At 38.8% G+C, this 15212-nt stretch overlaps 1 protein-coding gene across 1 annotated transcript; it reads left to right on the top strand.

Moving 5' to 3' along the window:
- Nucleotides 1-841: 841 nt before the first annotated feature.
- bcl2l11 (BCL2 like 11) lies at nt 842-14929 on the top strand. Its single transcript, XM_027028007.2, has 4 exons — nt 842-1163; nt 2951-3300; nt 5836-5954; nt 12747-14929. Exons 1-4 carry the CDS (start codon nt 1156-1158, stop codon nt 12858-12860), a joined length of 591 nt encoding a protein of 196 aa, XP_026883808.1. The 5' UTR covers nt 842-1155; the 3' UTR covers nt 12861-14929.
- The last annotated feature ends 283 nt before the right edge of the window (nt 14930-15212 follow it).

Genomic DNA, 15212 nt, shown 5'->3' with positions numbered 1-15212 from the left:
GTCCAAAGCATTTATGAAGTTGCTACATATTAAGAGGTACCAGTTTGATTTTAACAGAATGCTGTAATTAAACACATCTTGGATTGTTATTTATGTTTACTATTTAAACTGACAGTGGTGCACACGGTCAAGAGTGGCCACATAAAAGGGCATTTTTCCTCTTCATTATCAGATATATTGATGCCCATTGATTCTTATAGCTAGACCATTCTTTTAAGATCAGCATCACTACTACAGAGAGTGTTCTGTCATACTTGCTTCATACTCACTTGATATGAGTCAGGACTGCAATTTATGCTTCATGCTTTTTCTTGGGTAATTAAAAGTTATGAAGTGCTTCAGTTTTTATTGAGAAAACAGTAGATATGGTGCATTAGTTTTATGACATGTTTTTACCAATATATTATACTGAAAAAGTTAAAACAGTGTTGCACTGGATATTTGTGACAGTGTCCAGAGGACAGTGGTAATGTAGGTGGTTTTTAGCTTTTGCATAGCTCTACAAGTGAATAAAACATTTCAGATGCTTATAAGTTTACAAAGGAAATTGCAGGTGTGATTGTTATTTTTCACTTCCATTATATGTAATGCAAAGCATGGTCCCCTTGTTCAAAATATATAGTATGAATGCTATACTAGCTTACATTGTTCTTTTGCACAAATGCATATTTCACAGCTGCAGTTATTCTACTATGGAAATTACCTTTGGAGGACTGCTCAGGCTGATTTAGCCACTTCCATCTGGTTAAAATTACAGATCCCGCCCTCTCTGATGGGCGGGCCATGTTGGCAGACACTAATGCCTCGCTGAGCAAAGCAGTCAGACGTGCGCGCTGTATGCTTCAGTCAAAACGCGAGCCGCTGCGAGGAAGTACACTACTCTCAAACGGCGACCAAACAAAAGACTCGGAAACAATCCCGTGGATGTTGTTTAACGGTGTTGACCAGGATAGTTTTTTTCACACCGTCAACACAGTTTTGAACATTTTTAATAACATTTTTAAAGTCCTTTGCAAAGAACTTCTGGATGCAACTTCTTTTAGAGTGTTTTCTGGCCTTTTATGTAAACAGAGTTTTCGTTGCATTCTATTTCCTTGTCATTTTTATCTTTCGAAATCTATCTATCGAAATCCAGTAATCCTATGATCTTCGAGTATGATAAGGTAAGTCGAGAAGGAAATATCGCACCCCGATCAAAACCAGCTTTCAGTTAGGTTTCCCAAAAGTATTAAAAATCTGTTTATGAGTTGTTAGTGCTAAATAACAGTACGTTTCTTTCTCTGGAATTCAACGATATTGCTGTAAAATCGCTATGATTTAAGATATAAAAAGCATGTATTAGCCTGTCTAATTTTGTGTAAAATTCTACGATTATTGCAGAATACTGAACTTTAGCTGTTGTAAGTCCAAAATAACCATATTAATATATCTACCAATGAAATACGAAGAAAAAAGTTTATTAGGCACGCAGGTTACCATAAAAATGAAACATCACATCGCGCGGTCTTGCCTCTTGAAAATGGTGACGCGCACCGTAGTTGTTCACAGACAAGGTTGCAAAGTAGATAATATAGTGACTGGAATGTCCACTCCCCTTAGTGGTCTAAACGTGTCATTTAAACAGACTTAATTATTTAGCCATGTTGTACAAAGGATAGAAGAACACTTGTTTGTTTTTGTTTTACTTTCTCCTTCCGATTTACCAAGGCTGGAGAAGGGAACCCGTGAAGACGGCAGTCCGTTTTCAGATTAAGTTTTGTTGTTGTAATACGCAAAACGGTGTACACTATGTTGCAGCCGAGTCAGAGATTTTGTGGCTTTCCATTAAATAAAATTTTTAAAAACATATGATTTTGTTAACAAACAGCGGTGTATAAGATAGCGCTGTTTAATTATCTATATTTCTTATTTATTATTCAGCACGCGATGTTGAATTTTTGCGAATTTGTGGAGCCGAGCCGAATACCCAAGGTTGAACCACTAGGAGGTGCTCATATTTCCAGAAAACTTTTTCGTGGATGAGTTTTGTTTGGCTTCTTGACTGCCAATCAAATAAGCAGTAATCCAATCATATCTTATGCCGAGAACACATGTTTATATTTCGCTCTTTAGACTCCCAAGTTTTCATAGCAGCCCTGCGGACATAAACGTGTGAGTGGAGGTAGAGTGAGTGCGCTAGTGAGGTCTGGGCTACTTTATCATCGAGACTGTCAGCTACCCTTTTCTGTTTAAGAAAGTGCTGCAACAGTCTGCAGTTTTGAGTCAGTCATAGACTCCGTTTCACGTGAGTTACGAAATGAAATTACATTATATTGTTTTAGAATTGTTAGCTCAGAGAAAGGGGATTATTGTATTTTTCTTTTTACAAACCCACTAGCTATAATAAACCATCGTATTCGGTAATCTCTTTGTATGAGGGAATTATTCGCCTAGTTCCTACTGCTGATGTGCTATCGGGTGTATGTTTGACAGTTTATAGGAATACACACTTTAATGTCACCTGTAAATTGAATTCGATTATTTGGAGTGCGGGCTTTAGGGAGTCACATCGAAGGAAGAAATAGGAAGTTAACTTGGCTTGAAGTGGAGTTTACTTGTGACGCAGTTTACCGGGCTCCTACACGCGCGGCTGGGCACGCGCAGTTTACCGGGCTCCTACACGCGCGGCTGGGCCACTTTCGACGCGTTTCAGAAACTACAGTGAGCACGTCGCGGAGAACGATGGTCGGGCCCGCGTAGTAAACATAGCGGGCAGTGTTGACTAAACGAAATCCAGGCTGTCACTTTTCAGCCGACAGTTCGAGACGTATAGCTCTCATGCATGTGCTGTATATGCATGTAAAATGCATAACCGCGGTGGTTAGTGTGAGTTAGGTTCCACATGAAAAATAATATTCTTGACCAATTCGCATGCAAAACAGTAATTACTGCTGTTTTATTTGTCCTGCAGACGGCAAAACCGGGCCAATGGCCCAGCCTTCTTAAAGGAGCAGGGGGAAAGCGGAGAAAACACCGGTGTCGGAACAGCCTCCCGGCCCGAACAGTTTGACTGCTCTCATCCGAACCAAGGGGACCAATTTAGGGGAGGGATTACAAGTAGTCTTTCTGGTTACCATTCAAGGTCGCCTCTATTCCGAACTCTCTCCAGATCCTCGAGTGGATATTTTTCGTTCGACAGTGAGCCAAGCTCTCCACTAATGACACATAGCACGTCTACTCAAACTCCGAGTCCATCTAGTCAAGTGATAATTCACGCCCTGCAACGCATTTCCGAAGCGCAAGGCAACGGTCAAAATTATGGTAAGGCTCCCCTCCAAAGTTTGTAAATTGTTAATATGTTGTGGCAAACACAACATTGTGCGCTACGGAGTTTAAATTCGCAAAATAAAAAGAATAGCACTGTAGATATTTGACGTTCACTCACTTTACTGCGTTATCCTCAAAGATATTTGCATGTATACTCGCTCTCATTTTTAAGTTTCTCTCGCTGTGCGTGTGTTTGAGCCCATACTTCGTGTTAATGAAAGCCATGAAGCGCCTATCGTCTTTTTAACTTGCACGTTTGTTTTGACACAAGTTACCGAGTAGCAAAATGTAGAACGAGCCGGCGTCTGCTATATGTCCGATTTCTTGTAAACGAAGTCCCGTGTTCAAATCGGCACAGTTGTAACGCGATTATCATGCTAGCTATGGTTTGTGGCTGCGATAGGGAATATTTTAAAGAACCAAAGAAAATAATTATCTGTCCCCTGGTGTCAGGTGTCATACTGCAGATCCTCTCTCTCTCTCTCTCTCTCTCTCTCTCTCTCTCTCTCTCTCTCTCTCTCTCTCTCTCTCTCTCTCTATATATATATATATATATATATATATATATATATATATATATATATATATATATATATATATGCACACATATACTCACACACACATACATGAACTTTGCATGTTTACAAGCATGTGCTTGTATGTACATCTCAAGGGACAGGAGGTGTGTTTGAGCATCAACATCTTGCAAACCCACCTTTTTCTTTTGCATTGTTTAAACTATACAGGAAGTTAGTATACGATGTCTTTGTTTCTGCATACTGTTGCAGAGGCTTCAGGTGGGCAGCTTCACCTGCCTGCAGCCAAAATAGAGAGCTGTGCCTTTTGTAAAGACTAGACACGGGATTGTGATATTCCTGCTCTAACCCATTGAGACCCCAGAGATAGGAGGCAGTGATAAGACCTGTGCTTATAGTGCCTCACTAGCATCCTGTCTCTAAGAGGCTACTTTTAATGGACATGGAAAGCAGCACTAAGCTATCAGGCCTCTCAACTGTCTCATCCACAATTTGGTTAACTGACCAAAAGCCGCTTGTTTAGATGTCTTGTTTGGCTTCGTTGTGTGTCAGCACATGCAGACTCATTGTGTTTTTTATGAGATATATCAAAAGGTTTATCTTTGTTGGCAACCCTCAGTCAAGGGCTGTGGATCATCCAAGCCACTGCCGGCTAGTTGTGAAGGAGATCAAATAAATTGGTGAAATTTCTGGTGTGGAAGCCATGCCTAAGACATAGATATAAAAAACAGAAAAAGTACTCGTGTTTAGGTCAAAACCGAACACGTTCCAGATTAATCCAATCACAGAGACAGCCATCCACAAATAAAACATAGCTGTTATTATCACCTGACAATATCGCTGTCAATAATATTAGCCTGTGGCATGCTAGTAATAGTAGGACACATATTTGAGTAATATCTTGAGTGAGATTTGAGAGATTTAATAGTGAAAGCCTCAGTTAGTCTCTTCTAGCTGTGTGTGGAAATGAGTAGCATATGGTCGTAGTATGATTGGGCATGAGAAATAACAGTAAAACTGGTTCTCACTTGAGTCATAGCTGGAGAGTCAATGCAGGTTCAGCCAGATTGTGGTTGTAATAATAGCGCATAGCCTCAATGCTCTCTTCATTGTTATTCAGACCAGTGCCCAGATTTACTGCCCATCTCAGAGTAGGACAGCTGATTTATCTCACCTGTATATAGCATTGTCAAAGTTTCTGACACCCAGTTGTGTTGATCAAAATCATATTTATCAGAATCAATATTGTAGAGATAGAGCTTATATGTTTCACACTTCTAAGCATCAGCATTGATCCCTGTAGTCTCTATACTGTAGAATAGTATTCTAGTTCAATGGTGTCTTGAATTCTAACCTAATGTATTGGCTAGGATACATTCTATGAGTAAATAACTTTTGTAAGTTGCTCTGGATAAGAGCATCTGCCAAATTCCTTAAATGGAAATATAAATGTAAAACCACAAAATGTATCTATAAATTCCTGTTAGAGGTCATCAGTTCTTATGTTGCTTATTGTTTATTTTTTCTCATCAAATATTTTGAATTTTTTCAGGTGGTGAAATATTATTTGTTGTAATTTCGATGATTGACCACGATAATATTAAATGTAATACAGGAAATTATCCAAAAAAATAAGAACAGGAGGCAGACAAACATAAAATAACAAACAGGAGGCAGACAGACTGAAAACTTTATCAATATCTACTGTCACACTAAGGGCAGAATTTTATTTGTGAAAATATTATGTCAGTCAATTAAGTTAAATCATGTTTTTCTAAAACTAAGATTCAGATCAAAAGAACTGTAGCATCTTTGATCAGTGAAAAACCTGTCATAGACTGTCAAGGTTGATACAGGGTTGACACTTCCGCCTGAGTGTCAGATTGAATTCATTATGCATGCTTTTCCAAAAAAACAATGCATGCTGCAGTGCTCATGAAGAGCCACTAATTTGCATGGCAGGCTAATAGTTTCTATGTGCACGTGTTTCTAGAGTTATGGACCGGACCCCCTAATGAAGCGTTGTCTGTGAGGGACATGCGAGCGGAGTTGTACGTCGCGCAGGAGCTGCGGCGCATCGGTGATGACTTCAACCGAATTTATTTTCGGGGGGTGAGTAATGTGAGAGCATGGGCACATGGGTGTAGGAGTGTGTGCATGTGAGCGTGTGCGTGTGAGTGCGTGTATGTGACTGTGTGTGTGTTTGTGGGTGTGTATGCATGGGTATGGGTGTGTATTTGTGTGTAGGTTGCTGATATACAAACGTCAGGTGCACAATATCCTTGATGATGATTATTTCATTCACCGTAGTAATACTGACATGCTTTGGTGTTGTCTGAGGAACATCCAGTGTCAACTTTTTAGTCTGAGATCATTATCAGGAGCTGGAGAGTAGCTGCTTGAGAGAGTGCATGTGAAAGTTTCAGGTGAGGGTGAGAGCTCAGGGAGTGTTTACACATGTTCATTTGGAAGGATCTGTGTGTTTTCTTGACTGAATTGCTGAACATTGCATCATTTCATTTGCAATCTAGGTGCTTCCCTAAGGTATGGAGTGAGGAGTGAGGTGTATTTGGTGGCACCCATGCCTCTTCTTAAACCATAATATTTTTTGTTTTTATTTTAGTGTTTTTTCATAGTAAGCATCAAAAGAAACAGTCTTAATACCATTTATTAGACATTTATTACATGTTAATTATACATCATAATGCATGAATTTACATCATAGAGCATACTTTCTGTACTAAGAGTTGTACATATGCAATGGATCTTGAACTAGAGGTCAAAAGCTAAGCATGTTTTTAACTGCAGTGGCTTGCTTTCTGGCCTGTACGCTTGTGGTCCTGTGGATAAATCTGTGGATAAATCCTGACCCTTTATTTCCTCTCACACAATATTTAAAGCTTTAGACTGGCTAAGTGTGCCTTTGTGATAACTGTTGGCATGTGGGTTTATATCAGAAGTTAATACACAATGGCATGTGTGCCATTGTATTAGAGTCTCCAGCTGCCTTGCAGTGTGGAGTGCTGGTTAATTGCAGTGAGCTCTTTATGCAAATAATACCTTATCGGCCATTGGCCAATCTCTCTCTGGTTCATCATTGTTCATCTTGATTGGCTCCATACAACAGATTATTTTTTGTTGAAGAAAATCCCAAAAATAATTTTAGAGTGATGGCTCTATTTTATGTTAATTTATTAAGTTTTTAAAGTGTTTTGGAGAAGAATGTTGCTTATGGATGCTTTTTTGCTCTATGCTTTAGATCTCAGATCATATTTTTGTTGTTCTGTTATTTCTCTACAACATGCTTATGTTTTAGAGCACAAAAATAGAGAGAGGAATTGTAAGACAACAGGTTTAAGGAATACTTCATCCAACCATTTTAACATTACTCATAATAAATGAAGGGAGTAGCATAGCAGCATAGTAGTGGTTACATAAAGCAACTTTCCTCCATTGTTAATAACATTAGCATTTTATGTGTTCTTTAAAGGATCTCACTCTATTACACCTATTGCAGATATCTTGATGAGCAGGCTATACCAGCTTGCTGACTGTCGAGACAATGACTAATATTCAGGTCTTGGCCCACAGCGGTGACTGTCACGTTTGTGTTTGGGTTATGTTTTCCTGTAACTCCATGTAGAAGTTACTAGGATGTTAGAAAAAGGATGATGTCATGTGCCAAAAACAAGAACAGGTATAGTGGTATATGTTCATCCTTCTGTGTTCCACAGAACATGTTTGGGGTTTTTTTGCCTTTTCATTGTCAGTTTATGATATATACATATGTTTATGATATATTACAATAAAATTGCATGCACTATATTAATTAAAATAAATAATTTATGCTTGGTATGACCAAGATTGTGCACATGATCAGGACACTATCTCAGTCATTTCTCTGCAAGACCTTTTTAAAAGCTTTAGGAATTTTTACTTGTAACTATACTATTTGCATTCTTTCCAAAGGCTCTCTCAGGACCAAAGTATGCATGAAAGGCACATATTCACATATTGGCCATATTCACAAGAATGATCTTTGTATATTCATCACATATTGAGCATTATTGTTTGCATAAGGGCAGATTAGATTATCAGTTTAAACTTAGGTCTCATTATGTCCGAGTTTTATACAGCTGAGTGAAGTACAAATATGCTCAAAAAAGACAAACATTTCAAGAAATGAGGTAAGAAAAGTCAAGTAAATATGATTGAGTGCAGTTTTTTACATTTACATTTATTATATCTTCTTTGTACTTTCTTGGTGTTCTGCATCATTGTAACAGACCACATATCTTTGCTTTGGCATTCAGACTGACTGCAAGAGAATGTTTTTTTTTTTAAATCTCGTTAGGTGACATTATGTATTTTAATTTTTGTAGGTTGTGTTTTCTTCTGTATGCATTAATAAATAGCAAAACAAATAATCAATTAAACTTAGGGTCAGCAAAATTAGGACACTGTGCTTGGTAAAATTCCTTCAATTTCTGAATGCTGTGAATAAAGTATACCCGAGGTAATAGATCTTGGGATGTAACAAGCTTTATTATTCTTCTATGTCTGTGTAAAGCACTTTGGATTCCCACTTTGTATGATAAGTACTATACAAATAAACTTGCTTTGCCTTGACTGTGTACTCAGAGAGAAAAAAAAAATTCCTTGCCTGTCAGTCACGATGTGTGTGAAGTTTTGGAGGGAACACTGAAGGGAGGAGCAGTATTTGTTTGGCAGTGGAGTCTCAAAACAGTTAGATTCAGTCTGCTTCTACCAGAGTCACTGATTATGCATTTAAGAATGCTTTTTTACACAAGCTAAAAGTTTTAAAGATAGTTGTCATTAGTACTTGCCTCCCTGGATAATACTGTTGCATACTGTTTTAAACAATAACATGGATGGACATTGTTTTTTTGTATGTGGGTGTCAGTTTCTCCAGGAAACCATTACTCACCAGCATCCACACACAGTAAAACACTAACGTTCACACCAAATAAGTGCAATGATGGGTGTGCGTTTACATGATGCCATAAGAGAAGATGAAGAACATTATGATGTCCCCTTCTTCCTACCACTGATAGTAATAGTTGCATGGTACCGCTGCTAATGAAGTCAGTGGTACCAGTAAGACAGAGAGAGAGAAATCTTCAGTGTGTTGCATGGCAGGGCTTGTATGTGACTGGGACAAGTTGACTTCATTATGTTTACCCTGTGGTTAGACTCTGGGCTCTAATTATTCACTGGGTCATTCTACTTAGCGCCATGGAGACACACTCAAGGCCCAGCTAGACCTTCTCTTAGTCAGGGTCAGAATTGAGCTGGCCTGTGAACTATCAAAATGGAGGGGTTACTATTCTTTTTCCCCTCCTGTTTTGTTTATTTTCATTTGCTCATATCTGTGATGTCATTCATCACGTTTGTTTTGCCTGATGGACACACATCACCTGCTCTTGGTAACCTTGACCCAGTTTCGGGATTTGATGTAATTATGCAATGGGTTGTCTTTCAGTTTTCTTTTCTGTCCTCTTCCTTGACAACTCATGACAAAAACTGAACTAAGGTGAAGGCCAGGCTCAGGATACTGGAGCAAGATGAACTTGACTTTATCCCTTTTTAGGTTAGAATAATCCTTCACACATATCCCATCTGGTTATGGGCCTTCTTCGTCAACACTCGATGTCCTGTTGCCTCAAGTGTCAACCTGACAAATTTTTTTTTTTACCATTGCCCAGTTTTGCTTGACCTCAACAGGTCAAACCCATGCAGTTTTGTCAGAGAACTTGTAATTTGACCATTTACACCTCTCTGTTCACACCTCTTCATTTATACAGAATTTACCATGGCACTGTGTTCTTCACTCTTCACTGAGAATATTTTGTTAGTAATTACTACAGAATAGGTCTTGACAAGGATTCATCTCACATAGAGTACTGTAGTTTACTGTAGTTTGCTGCAAAGCATATTGGAATCTCAATATGCATGAATACAACATAACCATTGCAGAGTAGTGCTTTTATCTATATCATGCTGCCCTCGCTGGGTCATACAGTGCCCATTCACTTCATGTTTCATGAGGCCCGATGTGAGAAGTACTGGTGCAAGACCAGTGGACACACTCTGCTGCAGTATGCAGACCTGTCACTAATATGGAGCAGCAGTTTGGCCTCAGAGCTGGCTTGCACTTGCAGACCAGAGTGGTGTTTGCAGCATGGCCTGCCCGCGCACGTGCTGGATCACTGGCAGCACCACGCATCAGTGTGCTTTTGTTGTGAAGCCTCTTCCCCTCCCCAATGAGCAGAACACTGTGGGCCATTGTAGCCACTGAAACTTCTATTGACTCACATGGCCACCTCTCAGGAGATGGGTAATGGCATTCATGTTCAGACATGTTGTTTGGCAGTGTGTAACTGCTAGCTCTGTATCTCCCTTGAGCAATTTTTTTCCTCTCTTGATTGACTGACTATCAGAAGGACTGAGCTCTGACAGTTGTTGTCACCAAGGATGAAATGAATGGTTTGACAGTTTACTATTAGCAATAGGTGTCATTAAGCGTGAATACATGTCATTGTCTGAGGTAATTAGTGTAATTTGAAAAAGCCTCATCACACACTTTTGCAAATGCAAATTCTTTTACTGATATACTGCCTTTTCTTCCACAGAGTACTTGAATTGAATTAAATCATGGATTTTGGAGGATAAATTGATTTGAATTTTAATTTAATTCTGTAGTTTGTGCTAATAAAAGAAACATAAATTGCAACAGCTCAAATGAGTCTTAAGCAAGAAAATCGCTTTCCATAAATCATTTGAGCAAATTCAGCAAATTAGGTTTAAAGGTTAATATTACTGTAGATACTACACAATTAAATGGTAATTCAATCATCCTTGCTCTCTTTTTTAATCACAGTGAACAAAAAGTTATTACTTGTGTGTGTGTGTGTGTGTGTGTGTGTGTGTGTGTGTGTGTGTGTGTGTGTGTGTGTGTGTGTGTGTGTGTGTGTGTGTATGCGCGCGCATCACATGGCATGCCTAAACTGAACGCACATTCGACACAATAATTAGTACATGTATACATATGCATGTTTTTTTCTCCTCCGGCAACTGCAGCCATGTGTACTAGTTAGTTCAGCTGCACATCATCTCATCCATGCTGTGGCAGCTCGGTCAGGCTGGAAGGCTTGTTTTGCAGTGCTCTGGCTTTGTTCAACTGTGACTCCTCTGTTTGTCTTGCATGCGTTTTCGCGTACGCTTAGACCTCAGGATGTCCTTTGTCATGACTTGTTCAGGGAGTAGTTCATTCAACAATGCTAATGTAACTAAAAATAAAATAAAACCTAGAGATAAATAGGGAAATTTAAATTAAGAGATAATCAAAATCAGAGATAACTTGCGTTTACTAACTAGACCCTGATAACTTTTAATATTTAATTAAAAGTTTATGTTTAATATTTAATAACCCATTTATTTTGGTGTGAATATTGACTTACAGTGATTGACTTATAGTATTGTATGAAAACATGGCTGCCCTTTGCACATGGTGGCATGCTGAAGAAGCTGGTCTTCAAAACGTATCTGCATCATTGTGAATCATCTGGTATAAAATTCATTGACTCAAAGTGATGTGGCTTGGCACTATTACACACACTTGGTCTGAAGTAATCAAATGTCACCCTGGTGACATACTGAGTGTTGTGTTAGGAATTAAATCTTTCCTTCCCCAAACCCAGTCATTCATGTGGTACTAATGGCTTGTCTCTCTCTCTCTTTCTCTCTCCCCTTCCTCCCTCCCTCTGTCACACTGCAGGGTTAAATCTCCCTCAATTTACTCCACTTCCTCCTCACCTGTTTCCTCTGGCTGAGCACACAATTACTCCTTGGGCACGTTGTGGTTTTTGGCTGTGTTTTTCTGAATTGAGCGCTCCTCTTGTTTTTCACCGTCTGCATTTGTTTATTGAACACACACACACACACACAGACACACACACACACACACACACACAACTAGAAAAGTGGCATTGCTGAGACTAATTCCAACCACATGCTCCAGGTCAACATCCTTTAATTTTCCTGTCTTTTTCCCTTCAAGCTCACACCTGCCTTAATCCACATTTTAATAATTTTTATATATATGTATATTTGTCTCCTTAATCGTTACCGGCACTTTTATCCAACTTTATAGCTGAACATGAGAGAATTGTGTCCTGGAGGCGCAGTAGAGGCAGTCCCCTAAGCCTGATGTTTTTCACCCTTCTTTTATTGTGTACAGGAAAGGGTTTTTTTGTCTTTTCCTTTTTCACTCTGGATTGTGTTTCCTTGTGAGTTCCTGCCAAGAGCCCCCAGGGAAAAGTGGCCATTTCTTATCATGGTCACTCTGTGTGTAACACTGAAGAAGGCCAAAAGAGGCCACTTACTCAACACAGCCAGGTCTTACTCAGGCAATCTAAGGAGAGTCCATGTCATTAGCTGGAGCACTTCTTTTGAAGACAGGAGCTCAGAGTGGGAGAAGGACATGATACCTGGAAGCTAGTGTTAATATTAATTACATTTATTCCACTGTGTAATGCTGAAGTGATCGCTTCCTGGACAAATGAGTTTGCAGAAAAAAATCCCAGGCTTTTATTGTACATTGTTTGTGGATTTTTCTGAAATAATTTTATTAGTTTTCTAAGGGCATGGCTTTCAGGACAGATGACTGCTGTGTGTGGGGGCGGTGCTTAACAAGTGTGTATGTGCCAAGCTGCATGTTAGTGTTTGCCTGCTGATTTTATTAATGAGTTTCCACATGATTTGTTTAGCAAATTAGTTATTCATGTTTGTTTGTAAATGTTTAATGCAAGTGTGTGAATGTCTGCAGGCCTGCTTACTTCTTGTGGTGAAGTAAATGAATTTTCTAATTTCTCATCTCCACAGGTGGAGAGGAATGGTGGTGCAGCCCAACAGCCTGCCCAGAATGAACCCGCTTTGCTGCAGTGGATTGGGCTCCTGATTGGACGCCTATTACAGCTTCTCCTGAGAAGAAGATAATGGGCACCCTGCCCACCCAGCAGACAAGTAGCACCAGACTGTACATATGTACATAAGAAGCAGCAGAACCAAACCCACGCTCCTCTATCTTTCTGTCCCTCTCTTGCACGTAGGGATTCTTCTCTCTGCTTGTGGACCTATCTGCATTTACAAGCTTTCTTCTGCTGTCTGATGTTGACATTCCCTGTTCAGAGGAGGACATACTGGCTAAGAATGAAAATTCTGGGACATAACCTGGAGTAATTTACGGCAATGTTTCCTGCATTGGTGGAAAGCTGAGCCATTAAAACACTGGGAAGAGAGGACTCTCCATGCAGTTTTTCCTTACATGAAGAGGTGTGGAAAATGTGCCTTCATTGACGTTGTGCCTGATGTTACCTTTTTCTTCAGCAGTTTCCATTAGCTTCATTCAGTCCATTTTTAAAGCATCTGTATACTGTATTTATTTGCCACTGTTCTATTTAAGTTGTATATTGTTTTTCTTTTTTCTTACTGAAGTGGATGATAGTCAGTCTGCGGTAATGTTGTAGTTCTGCCTGCCCTTCCATTCTTCACTGAGTCAAAATTTGCACTTCTGTTTGAATAATCTGTACATGAAGTTATAAGAAATTATTTGAATATTCATATATTACCTTATGGCCTTTGGGGAACAATGAAATGGAATTGTGTGGATAAATTCTACATCTGGTAAGTGAAAGCTTGTTAGCGCAGTGTAAAGGCACAAAGTCAGAAATTGAAGACGGATGTTTTTGAGTACATTTGTTTCTTCATTTGGGCTGTCATGAAGAATAATCCTTTAGCAAAAGCATTATTCTCACACTGTGTTATTTGCCAGAGAAACGTTAACCTTGGCTTGGTGCCTCCTCCATGCTTTGATGCCAAGTCATTAAATACTGCTGGAGGTTCAATATGCACACCACCCACAGTCAGGCAGCATTTTCCTTCAGAGAAAGTGAATGGAAAACAGTGAGTGAATGAAACTTCCAAAAAAGATTATAGAGGAAGGCTCCCCCTTCAACATGATTTTGTTTTTAACTTATTTTGGCCCATTGGAAATGTAACATACTAAATTCACATGTAAATGCTTTTAGTGGAAATAATCTAAATGTATGCATTCAACATCATTGTTGGTTACCACCACTTTAAGATATAGAAGAGAACACCGGAGCTAGATTCATGTTTTTGATGGATTTTCAAGAATGAGAGCTGACCTAATAGTCTAGATAAACTTGATTTCAGGATTTTGTACAAAACTAGCCTTAATTACTCAGGGGATTTTATGGATTTACCTGTGGATATTTCTAGAACAAAATGGACTTCCTTCCTAATTCAGTCTATAACTATACTCTACAAAGGCTATTGTCTTTGTCAGCCTCTGTATTGCCATTGCCCCAGTATTCCATTAAGTGTTCCAGTAGACTCAGGTCTTATTCCAGATCTAAGTTCTTGGGAAGTGTTCATTATCATGAGTTATGTATTAAGTACATGAATAGAAGACATGGAAATTAAAAACTCACTTGTAACACACGTCCAAATGTGCAGTTATGTGTATATGAGTTTAGTGATATATTTTTAATTCCTTTCATTTTGCCAAAATGAAAAAACCCAGGCCATTTTACCTTTTCTTGGCCACTTCAGGTTTACCAGTCAAACCAAAGAATTTTCTGTCTACTGTATGTAAATGTTGAGACTTCCATTCTATCTGTTCAGTATCTATGCACTATATATTCCAACTAATTTCCTTAAAGTCCCCATGTAATGATTAGGACATTGTCAAACCCCTGGTATTCCAGCTGTTTGTACTTTTTATTCTAGAACAAACTTTCTCAAAGAAGATGAATTTCAGGCAAATCTCCATACTACTTCACTGGACCTAACACTTTTAAAGTTGTTCAGTGTTGTTGCACTGAGCACCCGCAAATAAACTGATTTGACTCCACCTTGCAGACCCAGTACATTTGTAGCAAAAAGTCATAGTTTTTGTTTTTACATCTGTTTTGTTATGTTTTGCACTGAAACATTGCTGTGCTGAACTTGTGCAATACTGCTGTAAATAAAAGCCTCTTCATTTAAAATTACTGAACTAGTGTCTTATTTAAAGCACAATTTTATGACTTTTAACAATGCTGTCTTTAGGAATTTAATAGAGGACTTTATACTGAAAGTCAGTTCTTTACATATACCACAGAGAAATTGTCTTCTGCCATTGTGACAACAGTGCCCAGTCTACTCATTTTAAACACTGAATTTTACTAATACAATTCTGCTCATTTGAATCATGAATAACTACCAGGAAACAAAAAATAATCAACCAATAAAAGTAGAAATTTCAGTGCATTTCTAATGCAATAA

The sequence above is a fragment of the Electrophorus electricus genome, chromosome 11 (assembly GCF_013358815.1).
Source record: "Electrophorus electricus isolate fEleEle1 chromosome 11, fEleEle1.pri, whole genome shotgun sequence".
Classification (NCBI taxonomy): domain Eukaryota; kingdom Metazoa; phylum Chordata; class Actinopteri; order Gymnotiformes; family Gymnotidae; genus Electrophorus; species Electrophorus electricus.
The sequence above is the reverse complement of the archived record's forward strand: the minus strand, read 5'-3'. Positions and strand labels throughout refer to the sequence as shown.

What these genes read in the sequence shown, in the direction of transcription:
- bcl2l11 (XM_027028007.2), top strand. An exon ending in AGGCAACGGTCAAAATTATG is followed by an intron (nt 3,301 to 5,835) that starts GTAAGGCTCCCC and finishes ACGTGTTTCTAG; the next exon opens with AGTTATGGACCGGACCCCCT. An exon ending in ACCGAATTTATTTTCGGGGG is followed by an intron (nt 5,955 to 12,746) that starts GTGAGTAATGTG and finishes TCATCTCCACAG; the next exon opens with GTGGAGAGGAATGGTGGTGC.